The sequence below is a fragment of the Haemaphysalis longicornis genome, unplaced genomic scaffold, assembly GCF_048455015.1.
Source record: "Haemaphysalis longicornis isolate Haplotype H1 unplaced genomic scaffold, Haemaphysalis longicornis Haplotype H1 scaffold_2, whole genome shotgun sequence".
NCBI lineage: Eukaryota > Metazoa > Arthropoda > Arachnida > Ixodida > Ixodidae > Haemaphysalis > Haemaphysalis longicornis.
In genome coordinates this window covers 5,599,113-5,626,679 of record NW_027526295.1, presented here as the reverse complement: position 1 = coordinate 5,626,679, position 27,567 = coordinate 5,599,113, and the positions used below count along the sequence as shown (strand labels likewise).

Here is a 27,567-nt window from a genome sequence, read left to right as displayed (position 1 = left end):
GCTACGGAGGTCCTTCCACTACTTGCAGAACCAAAATGCTATATTTACTAGTCTAGACCGTGCACTTAGTAACAGCTGCTTGTTTAACACTAACATTCACTGATAGGAGCAAAATTCTGTGAATTATTGAACATAATAACTACCGCAGTTTTGCACCTCCAAATCACGATTAAAAAGTTTTTGCATGGTGACCTGATGACTCCTACATGGTGACTTGTATATATGGTCACATTAAAATGCATAATTCTAGAAGTATCGTTATTTTTTTTATTTGCGCGACAAGCCCACTGATTCTGTCAGAGGACTTTCTGCTGCTGGCTATGGAACCAAAAAGAGCAGATGTATTTTCTAAGGTAACTAAGTTGTACTCGCTGTCCTTGTGGATCCGAACTTGCTGAATTTATTTCTGGTTGAAGTGAGATATGTGCGTGTTGAATGTGTCTATGTCGTGCTGCGCGCTCGGACGATCCACATTGTCATCATCGTACCTTTTTACGAGGTTATGCGTGTGAGTGAGTGAGTGAGAAACATTTTATTGAGCCGGTGAAGTGGGAGTGGTTCGAAGCCATGCGATGAGCCGGCAGCCTTCGCTCTGGAGGCCAAACGTGTCTGGACGTCCAGATCGCTGCTGGTCACCAGGTTCTCCCATGGAAGAGGGGGGAGGTTGGAGTTGTGCTTGCACTCTAATATGATGTGGGGAAGAGTACCGGGTTGTAAGCAGAACTTGCATGTGGCTGGGAATTGCGTGGGAAACATGCGATGGAGGCGGACTGGGTGAGGGAATTTATTGCTCTGCAGTCGGCGAACCAGGGCTTCTTCTTCTTTTGAGAGTTTGGGGTGCGGAGGAGGGAAGTGCTGTCGTTCGAACCGGTAATATTGAGTGATGTCTTGAAAAGTCAGTAGAGGGACGGATGGTTCGGTATCCTCAGTAGCCTGGAGGGACAGGGCGCAGGCTTGCTGGTCAGCAAAGTTATTGCCCGTCAGTGAGGAATGGCCAGGAGTCCAAACGAGGGTGACTTTCCGGCAGGGTTGGTACAAAGACTAGTTTTAAAGTTGAGCGGGCCACCCTTCCGGCTAGAAAGCTTCTGCAGGCTGCTTGAGAATCTGTGATGATTACGGGGTTCTTCGTATGAATGAGGGCTAATGCGATGGCGAACTCTTCGGCAGTTGCTGAAGCTACGAGGGCGGTCTTGGTGGTGACTACGGCTACTTGATGCTGTCCGTTGGGGTAGGTGCTAGCGTCCGTGTCAGAGACATCTGCACGCTTTCCATAGATGGCCTTGTGCAGTTGACTTCGCGCTTTTCGGCGGCCGGGTTGTAGGTCCGGGTGCATATTTTTTGGCAAGGGGCGAACCCGGATAACACTTCTCCAGTTATGAGGGAGGGGCTGAGAGGCAGTGGATTGGCATGAGACGTGAAGACTTTTCAGGAGGGCTAAGCCCGCAGGTGTTTGGGTGACACGGAGGCGTTGACTAGATAAATGGCCTTCAATAAGTTCTGACACCGTGTTGTGGAGGCCCAGTTGTAAAAGACGGGCTGTGGAGGTGTTCATAGGAAGATTTAGCACTTGTTTGAATGCTTTCCGTATAAGCCTGTCAATGGTGTCCATGTCACTTTTGGTGAGGATAAGGTACGGTGCGACATACGTGACACGTGAAATAAGGAGAGACTGGACCAGTCGGACCATGTCTTTTTCCTTCATGCCACGGCGGCTGTTAGAAACACGTCAAAGCATGTGGGAGACTTGGTTAAAAGCCTTGGAGAGCTTAGATAAAGTTTCATTGTTGCGTGTATTGGCCTGGATGGTGAGGCCTAAAATCTTAAGGGAGGAGCCGGGCCGCACAGTATGGCCGTCGAGGTGGATGCAGACTGGTTCTTTCTGTAGAGCAGGTGGATGTTTACCGATTATGACAAGCTCAGATTTTTTTTTTTTTTTTTTTTGGGGGGGGGGGCATTGAAGTCCCACAGAGGAGGCATAGTTGTGAACGACGTCGGTAGCCTGTTGAAGGTAGTCTTGGATGTTTCCCATGGAGTCTGTGTCTGTCCATATGGTGATGTCGTCTGCGTAAAGTGCGTGATGTATGTGAGGAATGGCGTCAAGTTTCTGGGGCAAATCCAGGAGGGCGAGATTGAAAAGGAGTGGAGAAAGAACTGAACCATGAGGTGTGCCCTAATCCCCCAAAGCAATAGGCTGAGATTTAATGTCACCTACACGAATAATAGCTTGCCGATGAGTAAGAAAATCTGCAATGTATGAGTACATACGGTGGCCGCAGCCTGTTTGATTGAGGCGGGATAAAATGGAGGAATGCCAAACATGATCAAATGCCCCTTTTAAGTCCAAGGCAAGAATGGCCCGAGGGGAGCAACGAGTCGCTCGAGCAAGGACTTCTTTAATTCGAAGGAGAATATCTTGTGTGCTGAGATGCTTCCTGAAGCCCTACATGGTGTCGGGTATAAGGCCTTTTTCTTCAAGGAAGGGTTGGAGGCGCTTCAGTGTCATTCTTTCCACTAACTTGCCCACGCAGGAGGTCAGAGAGATCGGTCTGAGGTTATCAAGATGAGGGGACTTATTTGGCTTGGGGATGAATCCTATTTCAGCCGTCTTCCACTGGGGAGGGAGGTGACCTGAGCTCCAGGGCGAATTGATGTGGTATAGAAGGTGATCCAGCGAGCCGCCGTCCAGGTTGGCAAGAAGCCGGTAAGTGGCTTGGTCTGGTCCCGGGGCGCTATGGTTATGCATGACGAGTTAGTAAAAGCACTAAATACCTAGTGTATACGCGTCGAGCTTCGCGATCGCTGCGTCGCTGCCGCCGCTTCCCCGCGGCGCTTACGAGATGACCGCTGCGCAAATGATGCAGTGTTTTGGTTCTCTTTCGCTTCTTTTTGCCCTTCGACGCACTAAAAAAGTTGTTATTGTGACATGTTAGCAAATGGTACGTTTAGGGCACTGCGGAAAACAGCTGCGTCCTGATGGAGTGCTGGAATGCCATAGAGCTATCCGGGGACTGCGCGGTTCTTCGCTCCGCTCCCTTAAGGGCGCCGCTCTTATATGGCCGCATCTGTACACAACCATGGCTGTGTACAAATGCAGAGCGAAATCAAGGAATGACCGTTTTATTAATCACACACACAAGCAACGCGTTCACTTTTATTTTGGCCGCATCTGTACACAACCATGGCTGTGTACAAATGCAGAGCGAAATCAAGGAATGACCGTTGTAGTAGTCACACAGACAAGCTACGCGTTCACTTTTATTTTGGTTTTCCACCTTACGAACAGCTGATCACTCGGTGAACACATTTTTTGAAGTACGCAGTAAGTTCACAAGCGATGATGAATTTGCGGGGGCTGACCTCGCGACAAGACGACCCAGCAGTACATTCTTTGTCGTGTACTGACTCCCGCATATAATTTTGCATTATCCGTCATACATATTGCGTAGAATGTCCGTGAAATTTATGCCACATTGGCTTGTTCAGTGTAGTGATCAATAATTTGGACATGAAGCGAACTGGCGTGCTGTCAGGTATGAGTGCTCCGCTATATTATGTAAGCACACGAAACCGATTGACATCTCATTGTATAGCCGCAGCGAAGGTATCTGAACGAGCGCTACTTATGGAGTTGCTGTTAGTCAATTTCAGTGCAGTGGGGTTACAATTAGCTCCATGCATATTCCGGTTTCGCGACTCCGGCCTGTGACACACACCTGGCGCTTATGCGGACCGAATGTACTACACTAAGATCGCGTCAAAAGCATCTGCACCCCCGTAAATACATTACATTTGCGAACAGAGTGACTGCTCCCCGTAAGTAGGTATTTCCAACGCATACAAACGGAACATATCAGTCGCGAACGTGCCTAGCAACGGCGTCAGCGGTGAGCGGGCCGGAGACTCCCGCGACTGCTTTCGAAACGCGCTGCTAGGGGGATTTTAGTGACGCCCCTACAGGCATGCGCTCGAGGCGTATACTGTGAAAAGTAACTGGTTAGTGTTCTGTTAGTAAGCGTCACGACCTTTTTTAAGAGTGTTAGTATTTCCTGGGGCCAAAAGCAGAGAAAGCTGTCAGAGCGCGCGCTAGTTAGGCTGCTGAACAAGGTTCGTATACGAAGGCCGCATGTTGCACACATGTTTGAGAGAGTAAGTTTATTATGGTTTATTTAATATTATCAACTCTTCCCTTGGGAAAATAACGCTGTGTTTCCTTTTCGTTAATTGGTTCTTCACAGTACCGGCGGAGTGTGTCCTTTGTAAAGGCTCGTGCAGTGCAGTAGCTGGTTTGAAAACGACGTCCGATGCGCCGAACCGTGCAGGTTTTTGCGAAGGATACGCTCCACGAAAGGCAGCGTCAACAGTGTGACGGCGAGCGTCCCGGGCTCTGCACGTGTTTCGAAGTTGTAATGGCGATTTCGTCGCGATGTCCTGCGCGTAGCGGCGGCTAGCCAGGGGTGCACTGCTGCTCCAGAGGAACTTTCAAAGTCTTGCTTTGGCTACCTAGACTTGAAAATTTTGGTCTGTCTCTCTCTCTCTCTCTCTCTCTCTCTCTGTGTGTCTGTGTGCGTGTGTGTGTCTGTCTGCCTGTCTGTCTGTTACTCGAATCAGCCGGAATGTTACTGTTAATTTTACATGGCGGGCGCTGTTATGCGAGTTTTCAGTGTTGCCAAGAGAATAAATCGCCCGCTAAACGTTTGTGAATACCACCTGTATGCTTCGTACCTCTTGCAGAGATCTCTCTCCTGCAGAGATAATTATCAGAGATGCAGAGATTATCCCCTGCAGATATAATTGGTGTGTTTGATGTCGTCTCGCGGGTATTTGTTTGTTCTGCCTTTGCGTTAAGTAAAACAGTACCCGTGTGTCCGGTTTGCATGTTCGTTCTTTTTGCTCGACTTGAAAACGGAGATTCAAGGGCCTCTTTGAGCCTATCATGGAGAACTAACTTAAAGGAGCCATGAAGACAAAACATAAGTTTGTTTCATTCAAAAGACGGCCTGGTTAGAATGATACTGACACCAGTTTTAACGTAAACTTCGCTCAAATAAGCTATATAATTAGGGAAAAAGGGAATGGCCATGCGACCCACTCGCTCATCTCCCGCAATAGAATCTATGATGTCATACCAGCCTGCTCTGCGGTTGGCGGAGGCAGGAAAAAGCAAACGCAAGTTAGGCTGAGCTTATAAGCTTGCAGAACGAGCTATTTGTGCTTAAATTTAGGGCACATTCTTTTTAAAGCAATAAGAATGGTGTGGCAAACAGTGTAGGTTACGAAAGCACAGTAAACATGGAAGTACTGATGCGTACTGCTGTTGGTACTGCGCGCACTATGCTTGGTTTAGCTGCACAGCACTGCGGTGCTTTGAGGTAGTCTCTGACGACACTGAGCGATTGACGCAAGCAACGGTGTCTTACGTGACCATATTTATGGAGCGAGCACTATGTTTCACGGTAGATTATTTTCTCCCAGAACAAAAACAAGCCAGGTTTAATTACGCCTTGCCACGGTATGGTGGCCCAGTCTGGGCTCAGTAACGTAAACAAACGCGCTAACGCCGCCGTAGGGCACCTCGATACAGCGCCGCCGTAAAGGGTGGAGACAACCTTTGAATGCTCCCGTGCCGCCGCAATTGCGTCAACGTGCTCAACGCGTTGTTCTTTTCGTTTCTTACGAGACCCAGAACACGAAACAGATACGGCGATTTAAAATTCACCAGTAAACCGCGTTGCGGCGATAATTTTAGCGCGGTTTTGATACAAAGCGAGTTTTAGCTGACTGTTTTTCACGCAGAAGAACAGACAGTTGGGCTAGTTGGTATGTGTTAATCTTGGTGGCAAACAAAAGCGCTCAAAAAACAAGGACGTCTACGTCTTCCTTCGTCCTTGTTTTTTGAGCGCTTTTGTTTTCCACCGCTTTTGTTTTCCACCAAGATGTTTTTTACGATTCGCTCCGCTACGATAGCACGCGGGAGGGCCACTGCGCATGCGTGGCGCGCTTGGCCCCGAAGGGCATTAGAGAGTTTTAGCTAACCGTGTTCGACGGTCCGCTCCGGTATCGGCGCCACACTCAGCGCAAGCGGAGAATGCCGTTCGCGGCGTTCGCGGCGAAGAGCGCCACGCATGCGCAATGACGCTCCCGATCGCTATCAGAGCGGAGCGGACCGTGAAAAACGGTCAGCTAAAACTCGCTATGCGGAGGCTCACGCTACGGTGGCGGGATACCGGAACCCGACCGCCCATGCGCAAGCGGGGAGGGCGAGGAGGTTGTCCCTCAGTAGAGAGAAGGCGCGGGCATTGCGAAGGCGGGCCGTCGGAACTAATCCCCCCACCGGAACGAATTTTCACCATCCCAGTCGGGCCCGCCGCCGTAGCGTTAGCGGCCGGTACCCGGTGTGCTAAAACTCTCTACTCTCGAATGACTTGCTTCGGCGGCGAGCGAGTGACCCAAAATGGCGGAGCGTATACGCGTGTCCACCCTGTACGGCGGACGCGTCAATGAAGGCACCCTAGGCTGCAGAGCGGTCGGTTCCTGTGATGTCATTGCAGACCACGAAAACACACGACTTCGGGGAAACTTCATACTTTTAACTGAAATTGATTAATTTCTTAGTGAATAAAGCACCGTTTGTATCCGGACAAGAGCTGGGGTCACTATGAAACACGAAATCTTTCGAATAAAGCAAACTTGTATTTTGTATTCATGGATAGTTTTATTCCCGCTAAGGGGGCGGGGCAGGTAGCCAAGTGTTTGTGGTAAGCACTTCCGGTCGTTTTCGATCGCCTCCGCTGTTGCAGCCCCGTTCCGAGCTCGTTTGGACGCTGCCAAACAGCGCTCGCTGCGCGGTGCCTCTCCGCAGGGCCGGCGGCGCGGGCGGCGTAGAGCAGCAGCAGCAGCAGCCGGTGCCGATGGAGCGCGGCGCGGGCGTTGGCGGCTGGCTCCCGCGGGGCTTCCTGCTGCCCCTGGGCACGGGCATCACGTTCGGCTTCGGCTGCGCCTACCTGCTGCTCAGCGTGCTCTCGCTGGACCCGCGCGGGGGCGCCGCCCCGTGGCTGTCGGGCCGCTCCTCCTCGCTGCTCTCGGGCCCGCACGCCGACCACTGGCAGGACGAAGAGGTGGCCGCGCCCGAGAGGTTGCCCGGCTCGCACGCTCCCGACGACGAGTTCCACCACAGCGGTGAGCACCCGGGCCTCTTGGCGCGTACATCGAGACAAGTGCTATTCCCTTCTTCAAACGAGCCATTTCTTTGTCGGTAGGCATTTCAACGGGATGAGGGCAAAATTTGCGGTGATATTTCGGGGTTATCGCATCAAGCGTATGAGCCCTGCTTTCGCACTTTTTTTCTTGTAGTGGTAGTATGAGGTGTACTTGCCGACCCGTCACGGCACCGCATTGCGCGTTTTGGAATGCTGGGTCAGTGTATACACACACTGACAGTGAACTCCTTCCTCAGCACCTTTTAGGGGCTCGGGCTGTCGGCGTCTCCTGTCGTCGTCCGCATCTCATGTAGTCACGGTATAATAAGGCACTGGGACGCTCGTTTTCCAACGCCTCGCGCTAGAACGTAATGCGTACTAAAAGGAAACTGTATAATCGGTAAAAAAAGGTTCAAAATGAACCAGCATGATTTAAAGATTCGTGGAACGCTCCCAGTCCGCTTCAGCAATCGTCAAGCACGCGCAGAAGCTGCTTACAGACAGGTAATAATTTGTGTTACACTCAAATACCCACTGCCTGTTGACGCTAGGCCTGATCAGGTCGGGCGGGCGGTGGAAGCAAGAAAAGGTATACTTGCCTGGTACCGGCGCCTCGTTGATCGCTGAAGACGAGCCCCCCAGGGCGACGCGCGGGCATTGCATTGCGGTCCTGTTGATCCCTGCAGCTACCCCAAACTTAAATACGGTTGAACACGAGAGAGCGCGCCACCGCCTCAGCACCAGCGATTCACCGGCAGCCAGTCAGGGCGCGCCGCGTGCGAAGAGAGAGACTTGCAATCTTTGATTACACTTCGCCCCTCCCGAGGTTTCACGTTAGTGGAGATGGCCCGGGATTTTTAAGTGCGAATGCACTTCTTAAGCGAGCCTGAATCGTCCGCCGCCGTCGTCCGCATAGCAACAGATGCGGGTGCGCGCGCTCCTCGTCTTCCCTAGCAACGGGGGGAGATGGGCGCGCGCTACTCTCCTCCTCCTCTCTCCGCTCAGTGACTGCGGGTGTTGGGCGCCTCCTCTCCACTTCGGGCGGGAGAGCTCTCGCTCGCGTAGCGGGCGCTCCGCATTCCGACGCGTGAGGGCGCTCGTGTAGCCCTCGCCGTAACGGCGGGCGCTACTCTCCTCCTCCTCTCTCCGCTCAGTGACTGCGGGTGTTGGGCGCCCCCTCTCCACTTCGGGCAGGAGAGCTCTCGCTTGCGTAGCGGGCGCTCCGCATTCCGGCGCGTGAGGGCGCTCGTGTAGCGGCCGCGTGGCGCGGGAGGGTATTTGTCGAGCGCGCGCCGTCGTCGAGAGCGGTCGCTGGTCCTGCATCTCGATAACGATGATGGCGGACCGGGCAACGGTACCAGCAATAACGAGTGAAATATCTTTCTTTGTAGTTGTGTGCGTGTGTGTAATCTCTCGACTACTCATTAAGATCACGATATCCACCGTAATCGCGCAATCAACAACCGTGCATTCGCACTTATACACTCTCCCCCTCGGGGAAGTGCGAGGGAATTTTTTTAAAGCAAAGCTTTCTACGTCTACCAGCCACGGTTCTTTCGTTGCGTCCGGGACAATTATTCCCAACGCGGCTGGGGAGGCGGAGGGCGCTTTTAACTCACGGAGCACAGTGTAGATGGCGCGGCGACAGGGCGCTATTAGCCAGCATGCTCGTGCTCACCCGGGTGGGCGCGTCAGCAAGACCTTTCCGCCAGCTTTGTCGTCTGCCTTAGCGACGGTTGTTTTAGGCCTGTATTGGCGCGTATTCGTGTCCATTGCGCGCTTCCTTTGCACGGCTTGATTAACTTGTTCGACAGCGCCTCCTGGTTAACCCGGACCCGACGGAATTAAGTGGTCGTACGGCAAAGATACGTTAAGGATTGGTTTGCAGGGTGGGAAAACAAAATGTAGACACCACTTACAGAGATCTGGCCGCTAGAATTGGTATTCAGCAATTTAGAAAACGCAGTCGTCCCATTCGTGACAAGCAGTGTGCAAGATGTGGCATTTCACTAGCGGCCAGGTGTCCGTGACTGCCGAGAAATTGGTAGGGGAGAGCGGTTCGCCGTGGCAGCGCTAGCCGCTTCTCTGAATGTGCGCGGTAGGGGGGCAGCATGCTCTGCCCCCATGAGACGACCGACTGCGCGACGCTTGGCGAGAACGTAAGGGGGCGTGCGCGTGATGTGCGTTCGCTTCTTAAGACGCAGTTCGCGGTCCCTTCCGGAGACGCACTTCGCGCCGCCGACAGAGGGCTCACCATAGCTGCCGTCGAGACAGCCCACGAGTGAGCGCACTGCAGCCACCAGGAGCGAGTGCTGAACTGCGAGTGAGGCAACCGGTGGTGTGCATCGTCGGCCGCTGCAGCTAAACGAGCTGCTAGAGCGAAGGCTCAGCGCCGCCGACGCCAGAACCCTCGAGTGAGTGCTGAACAATGAGCGAGGCAACCGGTGCAAATACAAGTTTTCTGTAATTATACAAACATGTCTTTCTGAAATTCTTTGCCTCAACATATTTTGCACAGTCAAAACAGCTAAGCAGCTGCGCCCAAACATTGCATTAGGGAGTATTGTAATCGCCAGCCAATGTCTTTTCTTCGGATCGCCTGATGTGCCTTCGCTCATCATCATTATCGATTTGTGCAACCCATTGTGTAAGGTTGGCTTTCCTCCAGCGCGTTTTCGTCGGACGAACGACGCCATCCGTGAGACATAGATAGCTAAGCTTTCAGACGTCATCGCTGCCAACCGAGAACTACGGCGTCGGCAGCCAGGAGCGAGCGCCCGCCTAGAGGCCAAGCTCCATGCAGCGAGATGTCGGCGAGACGGGGCGGATGACGCAGGGCGTCGTAAAAAAATAGCGCTCCAATCCACCCTGTGACGCTGGCTGGAAAGCGAAGCTTTAAACGACACCCCCGATGATTAACTATGCGATGTCACTTGAATTCACACACGTGGCTCTATAAAGAGTGAAACCAGAGACAAGTGAATTGCGCTTAACCACACCCTTTATTACTTCAAAGAGACATTCCGTGCTAAGCTTAAATCAATGCATAATTCACGAATGGTGGTTGGTTGAGTTCTACTGGTGAAGCACATGACTGGGAAGTCTAGAAGCTCAATCAAACCCGGTGTTAGACGATCTTACTTCTCTTGCGTCTCTGCCGCCGCCGACTGAGGCGACGAGATCGGCGACAGAGACTGAGGAGAATGAAATCGTCTAACATCGGGTTTGAGCTTCTTTTAATTTTAGAACTCCTGTAGCATGCGCAAGACAGGCACACGGCCGCTATAGGTTGCAGCAGGATGGAAAGTTGGGCGAGTTGGTATGTCGACATGATGCAAAAACAACGCGATAGGACAAAATACACCAGGACGAGCGCTGACTATCAACTGAAAATTTTATTTGACTGGAATGACATATATACATAAAAACATTGAAACGACGCATGCGCTAACATCTGTGCCATACCGTCACTGATAGCGATAAGCCACTTCTTTAAGCCACAGGTTCCGTGGGTGGAGCGCACAGCTGCGCGAGATGTCGCGTGACGCTATCTCGTGGCGTTCAGCGAGAAGGTAGGGGCTAAACCCGTAGATGTGCTCGGTGAGTGCACCGTCGGTCTCCGCCATCTTCGCGTGGGCTTGTAGCTCAATCGGTAAGACGAATAGCCCTATTCGTCTCAAACGAATAGCCCTATCGCTTAAAGGCACCATGAAGACAATTTTTTTTATTTTTTAAAGGGGCCATGAAGACAAAGTTCTTTTATTCGAAACATTTGGTGTTTTATTTTTCCCCCAGAGCTGGTCCGCTAGCACTGAGAAATTAAACAATTTAGCCAAAATCTTAATTCTCGCGCTGAATCGTGTATTTCGTGACGTCTGCGATGACGTATGCAGGGAGAGTATGCCAACTAGGGCTGTAGCGCATGGTGAAACGCCTTGTTTACCGCCAGTCCGCCTAGAGGGCGCTACGATACTGCTCAGGACCGCGCTGTCCGCACTAGCTTTGTTTTTGACCGCATTTGTACCTGGCTAATTTTTTTACGGTTGATAGTAATGGCTTCATGGAGCACTAGGTATGCTCGACAAACAGAGTCACCGAAGACAGTGTCGCTTGTGCCAGTGCAGCAAGGCTGTGCAGCAAACAGGCGTAGTGCGCGCAGCGTGCGCTGGTGCTTCTATGTTTACGTGTGCGTTCGTGACTTTCATTGTTTACCCCACCATTATTACTCCTATTAAAAGAGTCTGCATTAAATTTAAGCGCAAATATCTCGTTCTGCAAGCTTATAAGCCCTGCCTAACTTGCGTTTGCTTTTGCCGGCCTCGGCCAATCGCACAGCTGTCCATAATACGTCATATGTTCTAGTGCGGGAGATGAGTTAGTGGGTCGCACGGCCATTCCCATTTTTCCTAATTATAGAGCTTATTTGAGGGCTGTTTGCTTTCAAAGTGGTATCAGTGTTATTCTAACGAGTCAATCGTTAGAATGAAGCAAACTTGCATTTCGGTTGTGAGGTTTAATGTGCCGACGCTACACAGGCGATGAGGCGCGCCGTAGTGGATGGTTGCGGATTAATTTTGACCACCTAAGTATCTTTAACGTGCACCGAAATCTCGAACGCACGGAGGTTTTCGCTTTTAGCCTCCATGAGGAAACAAACTTGCATTTTCTCTTCATGTCCCCTTTAAAGGGACCCTGCAACACTCTTCGTGCAGTGCAAGTAAACCTGCGCGACGTTTAGATGAGACCTCCAGGAACACCCGAGTCAAATATTACACGTGCACGTGAAGCGGTAAGTGCGCAAATCGCCGTGAAAGACGCGGAAAAACCAACCGCTCTCTCTTCACTTGTCCTCATTATGCTCCCCTGGCATGGCCTCTGCGACGTCAATCGGGCCATGGCTGACCTGGCTGTCCTATTGGCTGTCGCTGGTCAACTTCTGGTACTTCCTGTGACGATCAGCCGTCGTCGGCGCTGTGAATGAACCTCTTCTATGTCTGAACCTGTCCGCATGCTTTTGGTGTTTCTTTTGTTTTGAGTGCGCGCGGAGTTTGAGTGACGAACTAAATATTCCACTTTCAACGAGCCCACTTCACAACAAACGTTTATTGCTCCAAAGACGCCCTACCAGCCTGAGCGCTTGCTTGCGAGCATGCCACCATGCCTGCTTTTTTGTGGCACCAGACCGGAAATAGACCCGTCCACGTTGCTGGGAAAAGGACGAAACTCCCGGCCTGTGACATATCGAAGGCCGCCGAGCAGAACGCCGCGCGCCACCCCCCTCTCCGGGAGAGAGCGCGCAGCTTTCGTCGCGTTGTCCGCGGTTGAGTTGAGAGGGAACATTTATGCGCGATTTTTCATCGCGCGTAGTTTCGGTGATAGTGAACGGATTTTCATAATTCTTGCGGGAGGAGATTGCTGGGACAATAGACTTTACCCCAAAATACATTCCGAGTAGTCGATGGTAAGTGTTGCAGGGTCCCTTTAAAGACAAACCTGGCGTTCTGCGGGTAGTCCACAAGGTACCGACAGGTGAAAAATGCGTATCGCGAGAGAGCTTGGACTTCCACTGTCGACTTTGAACTCCGACCCGCCGCGGTGGCTCAGTGGCTAAGGCGTTGCGCTCCTGAGCACAATCCCACAATCAATCAAGCCGCCCGTATCATTAATAAAGTTTCATTCATTCAGGCTGGACAATTACAAAAAGGAGCCTGGCATTTGCGTCAGTTTCTGCAAAATAGTGCGCTACGCAGTAACAAATTTTCCGACTATGTGCCCAAGCTAGCATACCTGTGCCCAATTCTGATGATTGATTGTGGGGTTTAACGCGCCGACGCAACGCAGGCGATGAGGCGCGCCGTAGTGGAGGGCTCCGGATTAATTTTGACCACCTGGGGATCTTTATCGTGCGCCGAAATCTCGTACACACGGGCGTTTTCGCTTTTCGCCTCCATCAGAAAAGCGGCCGCCGCGGCCGGGAATCGAACCCGCGACCTTGTGCTCAGCAGCGCAACGCCTTAGCCACTGAGCCACCGCGGCGGGTCTGTGCCCAATTCTGAATCCCGGTCCTCAGCTGCGCCGGTGAAAAAAGCCGTCTGCGTAGAAAAGAGGAAGCATGCACTCAGCACACAGCAAAGCACCAACGGGACGCACTCATGACCCTGTGCTCGTGTCCTGTGTTTTGTGCGCTTTAGAGTGGTAATGTTCCACCGTTCAGTTCATACCTTCGCTCCGGGCATCTTAGCTGTGGCTTCCCGGAGCGCCGCTTTACGAGGGGCTCGTTGTGAGCTTTGCCTGTCACGAGTCTCCATGCATATATCTTCATCCACTGCCCAGCAGCGCGACCTGGCTGGTGAGTCGGGAGCCCGGAAATATAGTCAAGATACGCGATTGCTAAGGTTCACTGCTTACTGCTCGCCGTCGGGCGAAGGAGAGGCCGTATGTGAAAAACTGCCGCGTGAAAGACGACGCCAGGGGCAGTTGCACTGCTTTTGCCTGCGCTGTGCCAAGTTCTCGAATTTCAATCTCAACTTTTTTCCCTGTCAGCTCAACGCAACGTTTTCACCACCACCACCTTACCCTCCGTTTGTCTTTATTGGGAGAAATAAGTATCATTCATTCATTCAACTTCAGACGTATCGATGAGTGTCATTCAATTACACAACCTTTTCGCCGAAGCTCAGAGAAAAAAAAATACGGCTCGCTTTAAACATACAAAGTTGCCGTGTCCTTTAAATGCGGCGCTCACTGCAAACGGCAGGCGGAGGAGATGATAAATAAATGGTAGTGACAGCTGATGGCCAGGTTCGCTGAGAGCTGCCTATTAAAGGCCGACTGCACTCAAATTTTAGACAACGTAAAAATAATGTCACCTGATAGTACGCATAAAAAGTGTGCGAAATGCAAAATACTGCGCTTCAAACATCAACGCGCGCGACGCGAGCGGCGCGCGACATTGGCGTTTTAGAAACCGAAAAAATTGCTTGTAATTTACTGGCAAGGCGCCTATGCAGGCAACCGTGTCAGTGCGCCGTCACTCGTTACGTCGGGCTCGGCGGGATGGCGGTACTTTTCCGTGCTAAGCACATCACTGTGTTGCACGTTAACAAAATCGACCTCACCGAACGCAGAGTATTGCCTCGAGTCCAATGTGAGTGCGATTAATTACATCTCTGTTGGCACGACCGTTGAGAATCAGGTTGAAACGACGACGCGAGCCGGTGTTTTTTTTTCTTTTATCTTCGGCGTGCGTGCGCAGTGGCCCAAGCCGCGGCATGTCCGTGGCGCATCGGCCATGTCTGCGACCGTTTCTAGTGTTGCCAAGCGAAGAAATTTACAGCTAAACTTGTCAGCGAATAACGAATACCACCTATAAAAAGGCGGCCATTACCGGCGGCCGGACGTGACGTATACGTGATGCAACGGAAGCGGCCGCGCCAGAACCGGCGGCCGCTCAGAGCCGCCTTCAAAGGCGCGTGGTAACTTCGCGTTTCGCACTGTTATTTCCACAGAAGAACTTCCACTAACGTTTGCCCACGCTAATGGAGTTAGGCGCAATTCCGGCGTCGCGTTGCTATCAGTCGAGATGTAGTAGACCGTCCGGAGTAAGTGCCGGAGTACCGATTCTTGGCATTGCGAATAAGAAAGCGGACCCTGATTTACAAAGCTACTTGCTCGTATGATATCGAAAATCAGCTTTCGTTAGCCGGCGCCTCGGCTGTCACGTAGCTGAGCTCTTTGAAGGGAATAAATCGCACGCCGGCAGAGATCAATCACTTTTCTTACTATACATTACATGCAAACAGGAATATCAGCCCAGTATTTTTCACCTTGCTGCACATCGAGAATCGAATTATAAAATGGATCTAAAACTATAAGCAAGCTTCCACAGCAAAATGATGCACTAAAACACGAAAAAAACTCCCCCCACCTCCCTGAAGGGGATCGTGCGGGAATGCGAATGCATTGGGTGCACCAATGAGTGCGCTGCGGCAAGCAGTAACGGAGATAGGCGTGCGCTCCACTGCATTTATATACATTTTCCGAGTGCAGCGAGCGGAGAGAGGGTACGCGGAGAGGAGAGAGAGACCCGCGCAAAACGCCCGCCCCGCGCGCGAGCTCTCTCTCCCGCCGAGCTCCGCGATGCGAGCGCCCTCACACGCCCGAACGCGCTCCTCCTCTCCACTCACTCTCCGCTACTCCGCCCGAGCTCCGCGATGCGAGCGCCCTCACACGACCGAGCGCGCTCCTCCTGTCCCCTTGCCCTCCGCTAGTCCCGCCCGAGCTACCAGCTGCTCCGGTTGCTAGGCGCGCCACGGCTGTTGCTAGGGGCGAGGAGGAGCGCGGAGGGATAACACCTGCGGGCGCACGCCGACGGAGCACGACAACCCCCGACTAAGAAATGCATTCGCATTTACGACGACGACGACGACGAAGGCAGAACTACGAGGCGCGCGCTCACGTGCGCTCGCGCTGGAAGAATGCAGGCGCACGCCGACGGAGCACGACATCCCCCGACTAAGAAATGCATTCGCATTTAAAAAGTTTCCTATCTACCGCTGTTTTATACGTTCACCAGAGACATGTGCTGTTGAAAACTTTCAAGTAAACTAAATCTAACGCTCTAACAATTAAATGCTTCACTGGTTTATTGTTTAGGAGAGTAGCAGTTTCGTTAACTTTCGCACTTCGCGAAAACGATGGCCAATATTTGTGCTGATGTATATGTTACTACGAGAAAGGCTGATTTTGGTTCACTTAGCGAGTGAGACAAAAGTCGCACAAATGTGTATACCCACGTGAATAGCAACTCTACTTTGGTCGTCGAACTTTTGGAAAGGTCTAAAGGATGGAGGTGGCGTTGGGCAGCTCAAATATGACCAATATTGGACGCGGTATTGCAAGTGGTCAAGAATTTATAAAGTATCTTTTTTTTCTGTCATAAATGCAATAGGAATGACAAGTGCAAGGCAAGCGCTCGATTCGCGCTATTTTTTCTTTGGGTAAAGATATTACTTTCGAGTAAAAAAAAAGTTTTGCCTACTGCAAAACGTTCGCAGGCGCGTGAATAGCTTGTAGGCTTCTGATCTTTATTGAGTTGAAAAATAACGGATATTGCTGCCTATGCGGTTAGTTTTAGACATGTGAGTGCGACGGTGGCACAGCGCGCTGGTGTAAGAGAGGAATCCCGGGCGGACGCATCCCTGCGCCCGGCGGAGCGCCCTGCAAATCGCCGGAGAAGCGCGAGCTTCGCGGGACAGGTTCCCCAACTTCCGTCACAGGCCGCTCGGAACTTGTTTCGGCGACTGTCCGCCAGGTTCAAACGTCGTCTGCTCGGAAGTACTTCTAACGACGGTACCTAGCGTGCTCTGTGATTACGAAGCTAAGATTTCGCCATGGTGATTTTAAGAGCATAGACTACTTATATGGATCAACTGGGGACGAAGAAAAAATTGAGCGCAGCTGGCCTTTTTTAACCCTGTGCAGAGGAAGACCGCGTGGCCCGCGAGCTGCGGCGGGAGGTGCGCGTGCTGTGCTGGGTGATGACGCAGCCGCGCAACCACGCCCGCAAGGCGCGCCACGTGAAGGCCACATGGGGGCGCCGCTGCAACACGCTGCTGTTCATGAGCTCCCGCGCGGACGCCTCGCTGCCCGCCGTGGCGCTGAACGTGACCGAGTCGCGCAGCGCGCTCTGGGCCAAGACCAAGGCGGCCTTCGACTACGTGGCGCGGCACCACCTGCGCGACCACGAGTGGTTCCTCAAGGCGGACGACGACACGTACGTGGTGGTGGAGAACCTGCGCTACTTCCTGCGCGACAAGAACGCCTCGGAGGCCGTGTACTACGGCTGCCGCTTCCGGCCGTACGTCAAGCAGGGCTACATGAGCGGGGGCGCCGGCTACGTGCTGAGCCGCGAGGCCGTGCGGCGGCTGGCGGAGCGCGGGCCCCACAGCGGCTGCCGCGCCGACGGCGGAGGCGCCGAGGACGTCGAGATGGGCCGCTGCCTGCAGCGGCTCGGCGTGGCCGCGGGGGACACGCGCGACTCGGCCGGCAGGGGCCGCTTCTTCCCGCTGGTTCCCGAGAGCCACCTGATCCCGGGGCAGATGCCCAAGGACTTCTGGCTCTGGTCCTACACCTACTACCCGCTCAAAGAGGTGCGTTCGTTCTTACACTCGGTCTCGGCCGGCCTCCTCTGGCAAGTGAAGGGGATGGGTAGCCATTCGAGACAGGGCAGAAACTTGCTCCTGCACACTTCTTGAGTCCGTGTGCGTGTCTGAAGAATGTGTTTTACCTGCCCTCCTCTGAACGTTGATGTCTGTGATGTAGTGTTCTCATAATTAAAATGCCTAGATAATTCTAAAAGCGTGAGGGTTCCTGCTAGTTGGTAATCCATTAGCAACACAGCGTGAAAAAAGACCAAAGACGAGACGAAGACAGCGCTTGTTTGTCGTCTTCGTCTCGTCCTTGGTCTTTTTTCGCGCTGTGTTGCTAATAGATAATTCTATTGGATGTGTACATTGCACCGCAGTTTGGTGCAAAGAGCGCGGCACAGGTGGTGTACAGTCATGGACGTTGAAGTGCGAACACGAAAGTATGAACCAGAACACGCGAATTTGAAAAAAATACTGTTCTTTGAGGACCAATAATGACGCGCAATTGGTATATCTGGGAAGCCACATTTCCCAACCTTGTTTTTATAACTAGGCCCCGTGTCATTGCGACTTGAATCGAAAGAAATGGCGCGATTTCTGTGTTCTGGTTCATATTTTTGTGTTCGCGTTTTATTTGTCCGTGACCGTATACATCTCTTCGACGAGCTGCCTTCTTCGAAGAAGAAACATGCCTTTTGTATTGGTGCCTTGTTTCGCTTGTTGCTGCTTAAGGTTAGCCCTTTTGTCTCAGCTGACAAATTGGTTTAAGAAATGTGCGAACAAGGTTCTTATTTCCGCAATGCACGAAGGTGCACGAGCACCCATTTCATGCGCTTGCACTTGATTGACTAAAGTCAATTTGTGCTACGTTTTGGGGAAAAATTCTCAGTTTTGCTTTCAACTAGGTAAAAGTGAGCACTAAGAGTCAGCGGCGCTTCCCAAATTTTCCGTATCATTACCCAGGCCTCATCTGGACACATCTTGTTCCAGATGTTGTGGGATGGCAACTATCGGAATTATATTATTGTTTTACGCGTTTTGTGTCATCTCTGCAGTAGCACTGAGAAATGAACGGCGACGCCTAGGGTGCGGAAAGCTTGTTTCGTCGAGAAATCGCTAGAAGTCGTGATGGCAGTGTACTGTAACTTGGATGCGACTGAATCGTATACGTTGTTTGCGCCCATTGCAGTTTTTTTGCTTTCGATGACTGGCAAGGGCTTCGAGGCCTTTGTCCGCGATAGTTTGTCAAATCAGCGTCGTTAGCGTAGAATGCTGCGTGCGTGTAATGGGTGCGAAACAGCGGAACCTGCAGCTATGCCCAGGCGATCGGGTGTCCCTATGTAGGCAGGGCCCGTCCCGCTTCTGTGATGCTCGTGCCTGTGTCCCCCGCTTTTCCCACGGTTTCTTCCCGCCCTGGCATGCACTCAACCACTTGAAGCACCGTATTCTCGTATTAGTGCTCGGAATAGGAAAACAACGTGGCAAAACCCAGTGGTGGGTTTTGCGCCCTAGTGTACGCTACTTCACCTGTTGCAGTCCATGAGTGCAATTAGTGCAGCTTACTGTTCTGGCTAACGAGCCAAATTTAAAGCCCGCTTGCCAATCCGCATCTCTGCATTCCTTGGCACGCCGGGAGCTGCACTAGCCAGGGGCCGAATTCTCCAAAACGACGGGGCGTCGCTTTGAAACGACGGGGTAGCGCCATGCAAACGCATGTGTTCTGGGGTTGGGGCCGCCGCTTTGGGGTGTTTTGCGAAGGGACTGAGCCGCAGAAAAGCAGTGTGGCAAGGGCGCGAAGCTACAAGCGAAACAACGGGGGCAGTGGGTGTCGCTTCGCGCCCTTGCCACACTGCTTTTCTGCGGCTCAGTCCCTTCGCAAAACACCCCAAAGCGGCGGCCCCAACCCCAGAACACATGCATTTTCATGGCGCTACCCCGTCGTTTCAAAGCGACGCCCCGTCGTTTCAAAGCGACACCCCGTCGTTTTTGAGAATTCGGCCCCAGAACACCGAATCGGTTTGCTGAGGCATCAGCGCAAGGTTGAAGCAGACAGGACTCGGACGCACGCTGAAGTGGAAGGGAATAGGGGCAGGCATGTGATGTCGAGAACAGTTGGGATCAGCGGGCGACGGAACGGCCGTGGAGGGACAGGATGTGCTGTATAGTTAGTGGCTGACAGGGAATTCTGCGGAGGGATCGCATGAGAAAATCAGAGAAAAAACATCCCCCTCAAGAGGGGCACGATCAAATGCAGAGCATTTCCGCGGGGGGGCGCGCCTGCAAGTCGTATGGCTTACGCATTGGTTGTTGTGTTTGTAATTGTTGTCTTCCAGTGTAGACATCCTCGATGAAGTCGATGATGAAACGTGCCGTGAACCCCCTGCCGCTGCTATGACGCAACGTGGAGCGGCTATGACGCAACGTGGCGCGGCTATGACGCAACACAATCCAACACAATCCACTTTAGTCCAATCCAATCCAAGCCAACAAAAACATCCCCTCCGCGAGGGGCACAATCAAATGCAGAGCATTTCCGCGGGGGGCGCGCGTGCAAGTCGTATGGATTACGTATTGGTTGTTGTTGTAATTGTTGTCTTCCAGCGTAGACATTGTCGATGAAGTCGCTGGTGAAACGTGAAACGTGCCGTGAACCCCCTGCCGCGGCTATGACGCAACACAATCCAACACAATCCACTTTAATCCAATCCAAATCCAAACCAAGCCAATCCAAGCCAATCCAATCGAATCCAATCCAATGCCCCTCGCGAGAGAGTGTTATAGCGCCAAAATCGCGCCACCACACGAACGCGTGATGTTGACGTCACGATCACGCCACAGATGTTAGCGACCGGAGAACGCGCGAAACGACATATGTGGTTTAAGTGCGAACCGACCGCGGCGAGAGAGCGCGATGCGAGCGCCCCCACCTGTTCTTGCGCGCGATCCGACTGTTGATCAGCGCGAATCCAACGCGGCGAGAGAGGGCGTTGCGAGCGGAGAGAAGGCGAGGAGGACGCGGGGGAGAGGGCGCACCTGTGGCCGACGGTTGAATGAGTCAAGGATATAAGGCGTGTTCGTAACCTTCCATTCTGCGTCGGCTTTGTAGTGCAGTGGGTAGAGCACCATGTACCTTGCGTTCCGCCCGCAGAGTCGTTGGTTCGAAACCTGGCGCCGGCAAGTATTATTTTTTTTATATAGTGTAGGGGGAGCAATGCGGACTACGGACGCCAACGCGGGTGACATCGTGAGTTACTGAAATGCTCTGCATTTAAAAAGATTCGTACTGCGGATTAAGCGTAAGAAAGGCGGCCCGTGTTTGTCCTGCTGCAGTGTAGAAATACGGAAGAGTGTACGGCAGACTGCCCTTGGTCTGTCACAACTGCCGTGTCTGATTCTGTGCAAGTGACTTGCGTCGTTCCGCTACGAGCTAACGTTGGATTGTTGAACTGAGCAGCGCGTCGTTTCTCGGGCGATCTCTTTAATGCCAGCGCGCATTCCGCAGGGCATGGAGTGCTGCAGCGACACGGCCATCTCGTTCCACTACGTGAGCCCGAACATGATGTACGTGATGGAGTACCTCATCTACCACCTGCGGCCCTTCGGCATCGACACCAGCGTGCGCTCGAGGACCCTCCCCGGCCTCCCCAACAGGACTAGCGCGCCATGATCGCTTCCCCGTGCGTGCCGCGCCGGCAGGACAAGTGGACGGTGCCACGGAGCTATCCTAGCGCCTGCTCATGACGGCGGCCGCTTGTGTCTCGGCGGACTGCATCTCGCGTGCGGGACACGTCCGCTCCATCCTAGCGAAGCAACTGGCCTCGCCCACGGCCATTCTCCTCTCTGTGATGTTCCCTTCCCCGTGCGACGCCTCGTGGTCATTTCTGGCCACACCTCTATCATTTCCCCCCGCTGTCCCCTTCCATGGCGAAATCGGGCTAACGTGCTGGCGTGCGTCCGCCCGCCGTGGCTGAAATGGGCATTTAGCGCTCTTGGAGGCGCCGAGTATGTGGACCAAATCTCCCCCTCATTGCGTCGCTTAAGTTAATCGCATTTCTCCCCGGATGAGCGCTATTGGAGCGGAGCTCATTTCTCCGGTCCCTCTTTTTTGGCGGGGTGCAGCCGCGCGACGCCCAAACCTCGAGTCGGTGCATTTCAGTGCCATACGGCGGGAGTTTCTGTGGCAATATGTTAGCGAGCGTGGAGATATCTAAATGCGAAAGCATTAGTTGACTTGGTAGGTCCTAAACATGGCGTCCCCGTCGGTCTGACCGTAGATGTGGCACGTAAAATGGCCGTGGTCCCAAAGAGAATCAAAGGGACGTAATTGAGTGGAAAAGAAAATTGGGCAAATTTGGGCCTGCGATTTAAGCACCGGGCCTCTGCAATGCGAGTCAAGCACGCATATCTGCTACGCCCCGGCTGCTGGTACTCGGCTCTAGCTGCTGAACAGGGATGCAGTGAGCGCGTTGTGGCCTTCGACTTGCGAGCGTGTGTGAGGAACGTGCGCCAAGGCCCACAAGAGTAATGTGAGCATTATGATCACGTAAGCAGCAAAGCACGTTTACGCTGATACTTATACGTAACGCTTATAAGGACGAACGAGAGGTCACAATCGCACAACTGGGCGCGTGTTGTTCCGGCCGATCGAGAGAAGGCGGCGCCGTTGCAAATACCCACGTCATGACTGCCCGCAGAATGAGCCCGCTAGTTACCGGTGTTGTGTGTACGTTGCTGGACTGTTAACTGTCTACCTCAATAGCAGCAGCTTCGGCTCCCAGATTTGGGAGTGACGGAACACCGCCATATCAGTTCAACAATCGAACACTAATGCTTTCGCATTGACTACGTCGCGAAAACTGCTTAGGTGTACAGATAATTTTTTTTCTCTTCGTCAATTGTGTCCGCAGGGCATTAAGGGCATTACACGCACCTGCTCTGAAAGCTTCTGAGCTGCTTGTATGAGAATGCCATTTGCAGTCATTTCCCGGGACCATACTCTCCCATGCGTGTAGTTGTAAGGGAAGGAGCGGTAGGACTTGGCTTTGAAATAGCCATTTATCACAACTCGGAACGACTGTAGAATTCTTCTAGCGCCGAATCGAGGTATAAGTTGAACGTTCTTTTCCGCGACCGTACCTGTTTCCTTTGCCATCTCTGCTTCCGTGCCCGGCAGCGTTTTTGCTGTTTACGATGTAACACAAAACAGCTTCGCCGCCATCGGAGATTGAGGGAGCCTCTAATTTTTTAATTGGCCTCAGCATCCAAGCTATAGCTAAATGTCGCCATGCGTGGCGGCAGTGGTGTCTATTGCAGGAATAGCGCCGTGGGCAGCAGCTAAACAACATTCCTGCTAAGTTAGTGCTGCTGGCAGGCAACGCTAGAACCTGCACACGCGTTCCTTGCCGTTTCACCGCTCCATACTAACGCGTTACGCTGCTGATCCCGAGGTCGCGGGTACGATTCCCAACCGCGGTGGCCGCTTTTCTGATAGACGCGAAAATCAAGGACGCCCGTGTGTTCGCGATTTCAGCGCACGTTAAAGATCCCCTGGTGGTCAGCCACTACGGCGCGCCTCATCGCCTGTGTAGCGTCGGCGCCTCATCATCAATCAATCACCGCTCCATAGTGTGTCGGCTGCGACGCCATCGTGTACTTGGATCAGTTGTTCCCAAAGCGCTACGAGTTTACTGAAGCGTTTCTGTTCTCATCGACATCGGAGTGTTCTTGTGTACTGGCGAATGAAATGGAGGACTTAGGGTTGAATGGAAGGAAATGAGTGCGGCTCATGTCATGCGGAAACTACTGGCAAAACAATGTCGTCGCGCTTGCAACGTAGTCAGTGCCCTTTGTTTTAGTGCTGTTTCACGTGCACTTTGCACCCCCACGCAGCTTTGTCCTCGCGAAAAAAAAGGGCGGATAATTGTTCGTGCCGTGTGTGCCAGGCGCGTGTTTCGCGGCAAGGTCAGCTTGCTTCGTATCCGGGCTTGTAGAAAGACTGAGCTATGGAAACGAGCAGCGATATTTGGCAGCCACTAAGCTCGGTGGTAGGAATTTGGCGACTCGGCAGCAGAACCTGACCTAGCAGCCTTGTGGCGCTGCTCTCGCCGCACAACCGTCGAGCCAACCGTGCAGGTGGTTGCGAGTTGCCGATACTTTCGGCATTGCTCTTCCGACACGCCGTTGCTGAAAGAGGACACAGCATCGAGGAGTAGCGGAATGTTTGGAAGAACCAAGCGGTGGATTTAGGTGGAGACAGAAGCAGCCACCGCTGATGTTACCGAATCTCTATGAAATAAAGAACTGAATCTCTCCTGAGCGAAACAGATGTTGCGCCGATTAAGTTCGAGCTTTCTCGCTATTGTAACAAATATTAGTGGGACGCGTTCCTGGCGCTACTGAGCCCAATCGAAAAACGCGCGTGTAGCGCAACTGCTTAGCACACCACTCCCCGTTACGTCCACTGCTATTGTACATGTCCCACTTGGCCGATGCCGAACCAAGAGCCGCTTCTTGGGAACGGCACTGATGCTTAGCTGAGCAACGGCAAATGACGTTCCTATCCTCAGCTTAACAGCAGGCGTTTGCCCTTACCAAGTTTTGTGAATGGACACTGAAACGTATTCGCCTGATAGCGGTTACGTTCACTAGTCGTTCGGGCATTTAAATAACCGTGCGGACATCTTCGAACTAGGCTAATAATTTCCTGGAAAGTGTTAATGCCCGAAAATGAGAGGTGTGGATAATTTCCTCTTAGCGTCTGTCGCTCAGTTCAATTTGCTTAGCCAGCACACAAGGGGAAATAAACACTGCGTTAGAATTGGGCTAGGTGGTGGTGCATACTGAAATTCGAAACAGCGCAAAAAGACGGGACAAGGAAACGAAGACACAAGGCACTGAAAAAAAAACAAAAAAAAACAGCGCCTTGTGTCGTCGTTTCCTTGTCCCGTCTTTTTGCGCTGTTTCGAATTTCAATAAACACTGCGTTGCGTTGGTGTGTTTTGCTTCCTTTCTCCCCCAGAGGAACTTCGTCTTGCTGGCTGATCTCATTCGTTGCAGGGGGTCTTTCCTCGGTCAGTGCCCTCCCACGATTATGAAGCCTGTATAAACCGGTCAGGAAATACAGCGCGTGCGAGACTCTGAAAAGATCGCTCTCGTCCGTTCGTTTCGCGCCGATCGGAGAAAGTTCCCGAGGCCCCCTTGCGAACAATGCTCAGAGCGTTCTGATCGAAGGGGAGGGAAATACTAACGCCTCTGCATTGAAGAAGCATGCTGCCTGGCCTGAGAAGCTCTAGTCATGCCGGATGTGCCAATAATTTCTTCGTCAGGAGAATACATCTTCATCGGAACAAGAGCCCTCCTCTTTCGAGCTCGGCTACCACGAGCCGAATCTTGTTACGCCTGTGGACCAATGCTATGTCTTACAGAAAACCCTGCATAGAAAGTAAATCAACCTTGATTCGGCAGTTTTGTTCAGGCGACTGGCAATTGCACGAAGCCTAGAGTAGTCCCACGTGGGAGTCCCTTGCATTATATTGCGCACTTCGTTCGGAAAAGTACTGCGGTACCGTTCAGGCATTGTACTTTTTTCCCCACGCGTGAGGAACATCGTTGCACCCCAGCTCCAAGAAATAACGTAAGAGCCTTGCGCTGGTGAAACTAGCGTTGCGTTTACAAGCCGCTGAGAGCAGCAACAGCGGAGGAACGAGGAACGACGAATCCAGCTGTTCCGGAGGGGTTCGCGCGGAATGCAGGCGTGTGCCGTGCAGTCTCGTGAAAATCCGTCATTATGCAGACGTATAGAACGTGAACTCTCACAGGGCAGCTTCAGGATGTGCTCGTGATTAGAAATGCATTTTTGTTTTTCGTGAAACACTGCTTGCCTCGTGGGGGGCCACAAAGTTCACTGGCTCGTCAGTGGCCACAAGCTGGAGTCTCCAGTGCATCAGGGCGTAGTTCTTCTTTGATAAATGGGATGCAATCTACTCAAAGTGCTCTTCACGTCCCTTAAACAAGTTGCCATTACGCTGTACTGCACATGCAAAACATTGTCATCGGTTTAGTGTTCAGTGATGATTGGTTTTGTAGCATGCTTGTCCGCCCTTAGACGTCGTCTTGACCCGTGTAATAAAGTCAAATGTCCCGTTCAAACGCTTTGACAAGTGATACGTTGTAATGTGTACTACTTTGCGTCGCTACGCAGATAAGTACACCATTTTTTTTTAATTTTCAGTGGGGAGAATATACCGAGACTAGGAAAGTTTACTGGAAACATCATCACGACGGTTTCTTGTCCATTCCACCATGTCTCAGTAGCGTACTGGCAGTGGTTTTTCGTTACAGAAGAAATGGAAGTCTTTGGGCTTGTTGGTTCATATCACCAAAACAAAAAGAGTGCTCCAAACGGGATACAAAGCAGGAGGCTACACACACTGCTGACTGCAAGAGAAGTGTTTGTCTTATGGCAATATAAACGGGAAGGCTGCCCCAAGGTAAGAGCGATAACACAGAAGACGCGCAAAACATAAATAAGTATTAGAAACATATACAACAAACAAGCTTTTCCGTCATCATGATAACGGTTCGACCATTTCGCTGCTTTGAGTTAAACATTAAAGTTAAACTTTGAGTTAAACACTTAGTCCCCAATAAACGGAGGCAAGGCAACAGAAGGCTGCTCACGCAATCAGTGCCACTCTTGTGTACCGTGTAAGCTTCCAGCAGCTCACGTGTACGCTGCAAAGCGAGCCAGCCGCCAGATTTTGGTCCGACACTGGATGCCTGCTCCATTGGACAAATAGTTCAAGCACTGCCCAGTTCGGCCTACATACTGCCGGCCGCATGTCAAAAGAATGGCATGAACCACGCCTGTCTCGCAGGCGTGGTGAAGGATCGCACGTGACCTTTATGCCGCATATTCCACGGGAAGGCGCGCCTTCATTCACTCGCGTACACATCTTACTAAGTGTGTTGGGAGCCGAAAAAACTAGGCGCCCACTTGGTGGCGGACACGATAAATGTCAGACATCACAGCAATCAGGTTCACGCATATATACGAACGATTGCGCAGTTCCTGCCAAATATTGTTGCCCGCTACGAAATATCCGGCGCCCATTGTTTCCTCCGCACCATGGAAGCTGGATGGGTTGTGCAGCCGTATCAGCGGGAAAAAAAGTCTGTGGATTAGCTGTGGTTAACCCACGGAGCAAGAATTATTCAGGAGGCGCAACAGGGCTTGCTCCGGCGGCGAGATAAAGTCACGGCGCCGGGCACGGCACCGACGCGCCCTCTGTCGCGAGGCGTCAAAGGGAAAAGGCGCGCCGGTTCAAGGCCAGCCAGTGCATATCCGGCTGTCGTCGTGGGCAGGCCGCAGACGACGCCGACGAATCACTCGCGCAACTGAACTTTCATTGGAGTCGGTGGAAGAAATCTTCTCGTATCAAACATCGTTATCGTATGACGAAGGGGCTTTGATTTTTCTGGAACGTGAAACCTATAAAAAGAAACGTGGTTGAAAATCTAGGTATAATTAGTTCCAGTGATTGATGGTTCTTATCCTCTATGCCATTAGTTCCTATTCATACTGTCCTAACTTCGCCGCCGTACCTGTGCAACATTAAAAATGCGCGCAAATTTCAGAACCCGCCCGCAGGAGCGGCGAGAGTGAACCGCAAGTGGCGGGAAGGCGGTGTCGGCAGACGTCGTCTGCCCCGGGATCCCTTCTAGTGCTTCGCTTCAAGCGCGGTACGGCTTGTAACTCGGAAGTATTTATTAATAGTTGCTGCTAAAATGCCCAGCACTTCTATTTATTTATTTTACAGAAAGAAATCTGGTAATTTTCACGTTATATTCGGTCATATTACGATTTTTGTGCGTAGCGTCCGTAGAAGAACACGTGAACTATGGGACCGCGCTTGACGCGCCTTCTGTTGTTCTACTCCGCAAGCTGCATTTCCTCCTCGCCAGACAGTGACATTAAAGCGCCGCCCGCCTGCGCTGTCCTAGCCCGGCAGATTCCCCTCCTGAAATACTTCTTTCTCCGTGGGTTAACCCTAGTTGATAGTGAAAGCTTCACTGCCCTGGCTAGGCCCATTTTCAAGGGGTGGTCGAGGTGGGGTTTCACAATGATATGCAGACATGTTTGCAATGAATACGCTGCTCATTCATCATCTTTTTTCGCCTCACGGCGTTGTTTAAGTCTCGCCGCTGTACGAGCGAGCTCAGCT

General features: G+C 52.2%; 1 protein-coding gene across 7 annotated transcripts in view; it reads left to right on the top strand.

Moving 5' to 3' along the window:
- The window catches only part of LOC144168706 (glycoprotein-N-acetylgalactosamine 3-beta-galactosyltransferase 1-like), a 119,879-nt gene extending 94,372 nt beyond the window's left edge, over nucleotides 1-25,507 (top strand). For 4 of the 7 annotated variants that reach the window (XM_077697642.1, XM_077697643.1, XM_077697648.1 and 1 more), the window contains exons 2-4: nucleotides 6,860-7,176; nucleotides 16,680-17,347; nucleotides 20,847-25,507. In XM_077697642.1, coding sequence (XP_077553768.1) covers nucleotides 6,860-7,176; nucleotides 16,680-17,347; nucleotides 20,847-21,011 — 1,150 coding nt within the window. In that variant the 3' untranslated portion in view covers nucleotides 21,012-25,507. Of the gene's footprint in view, nucleotides 1-2,601; nucleotides 2,702-6,859; nucleotides 7,177-16,679; nucleotides 17,348-20,846 lie in introns of all 7 variants that reach the window. The other 3 variants (XM_077697647.1, XM_077697646.1, XM_077697644.1) reach the window with 1 other exon arrangement.
- The last annotated feature ends 2,060 nt before the right edge of the window (nucleotides 25,508-27,567 follow it).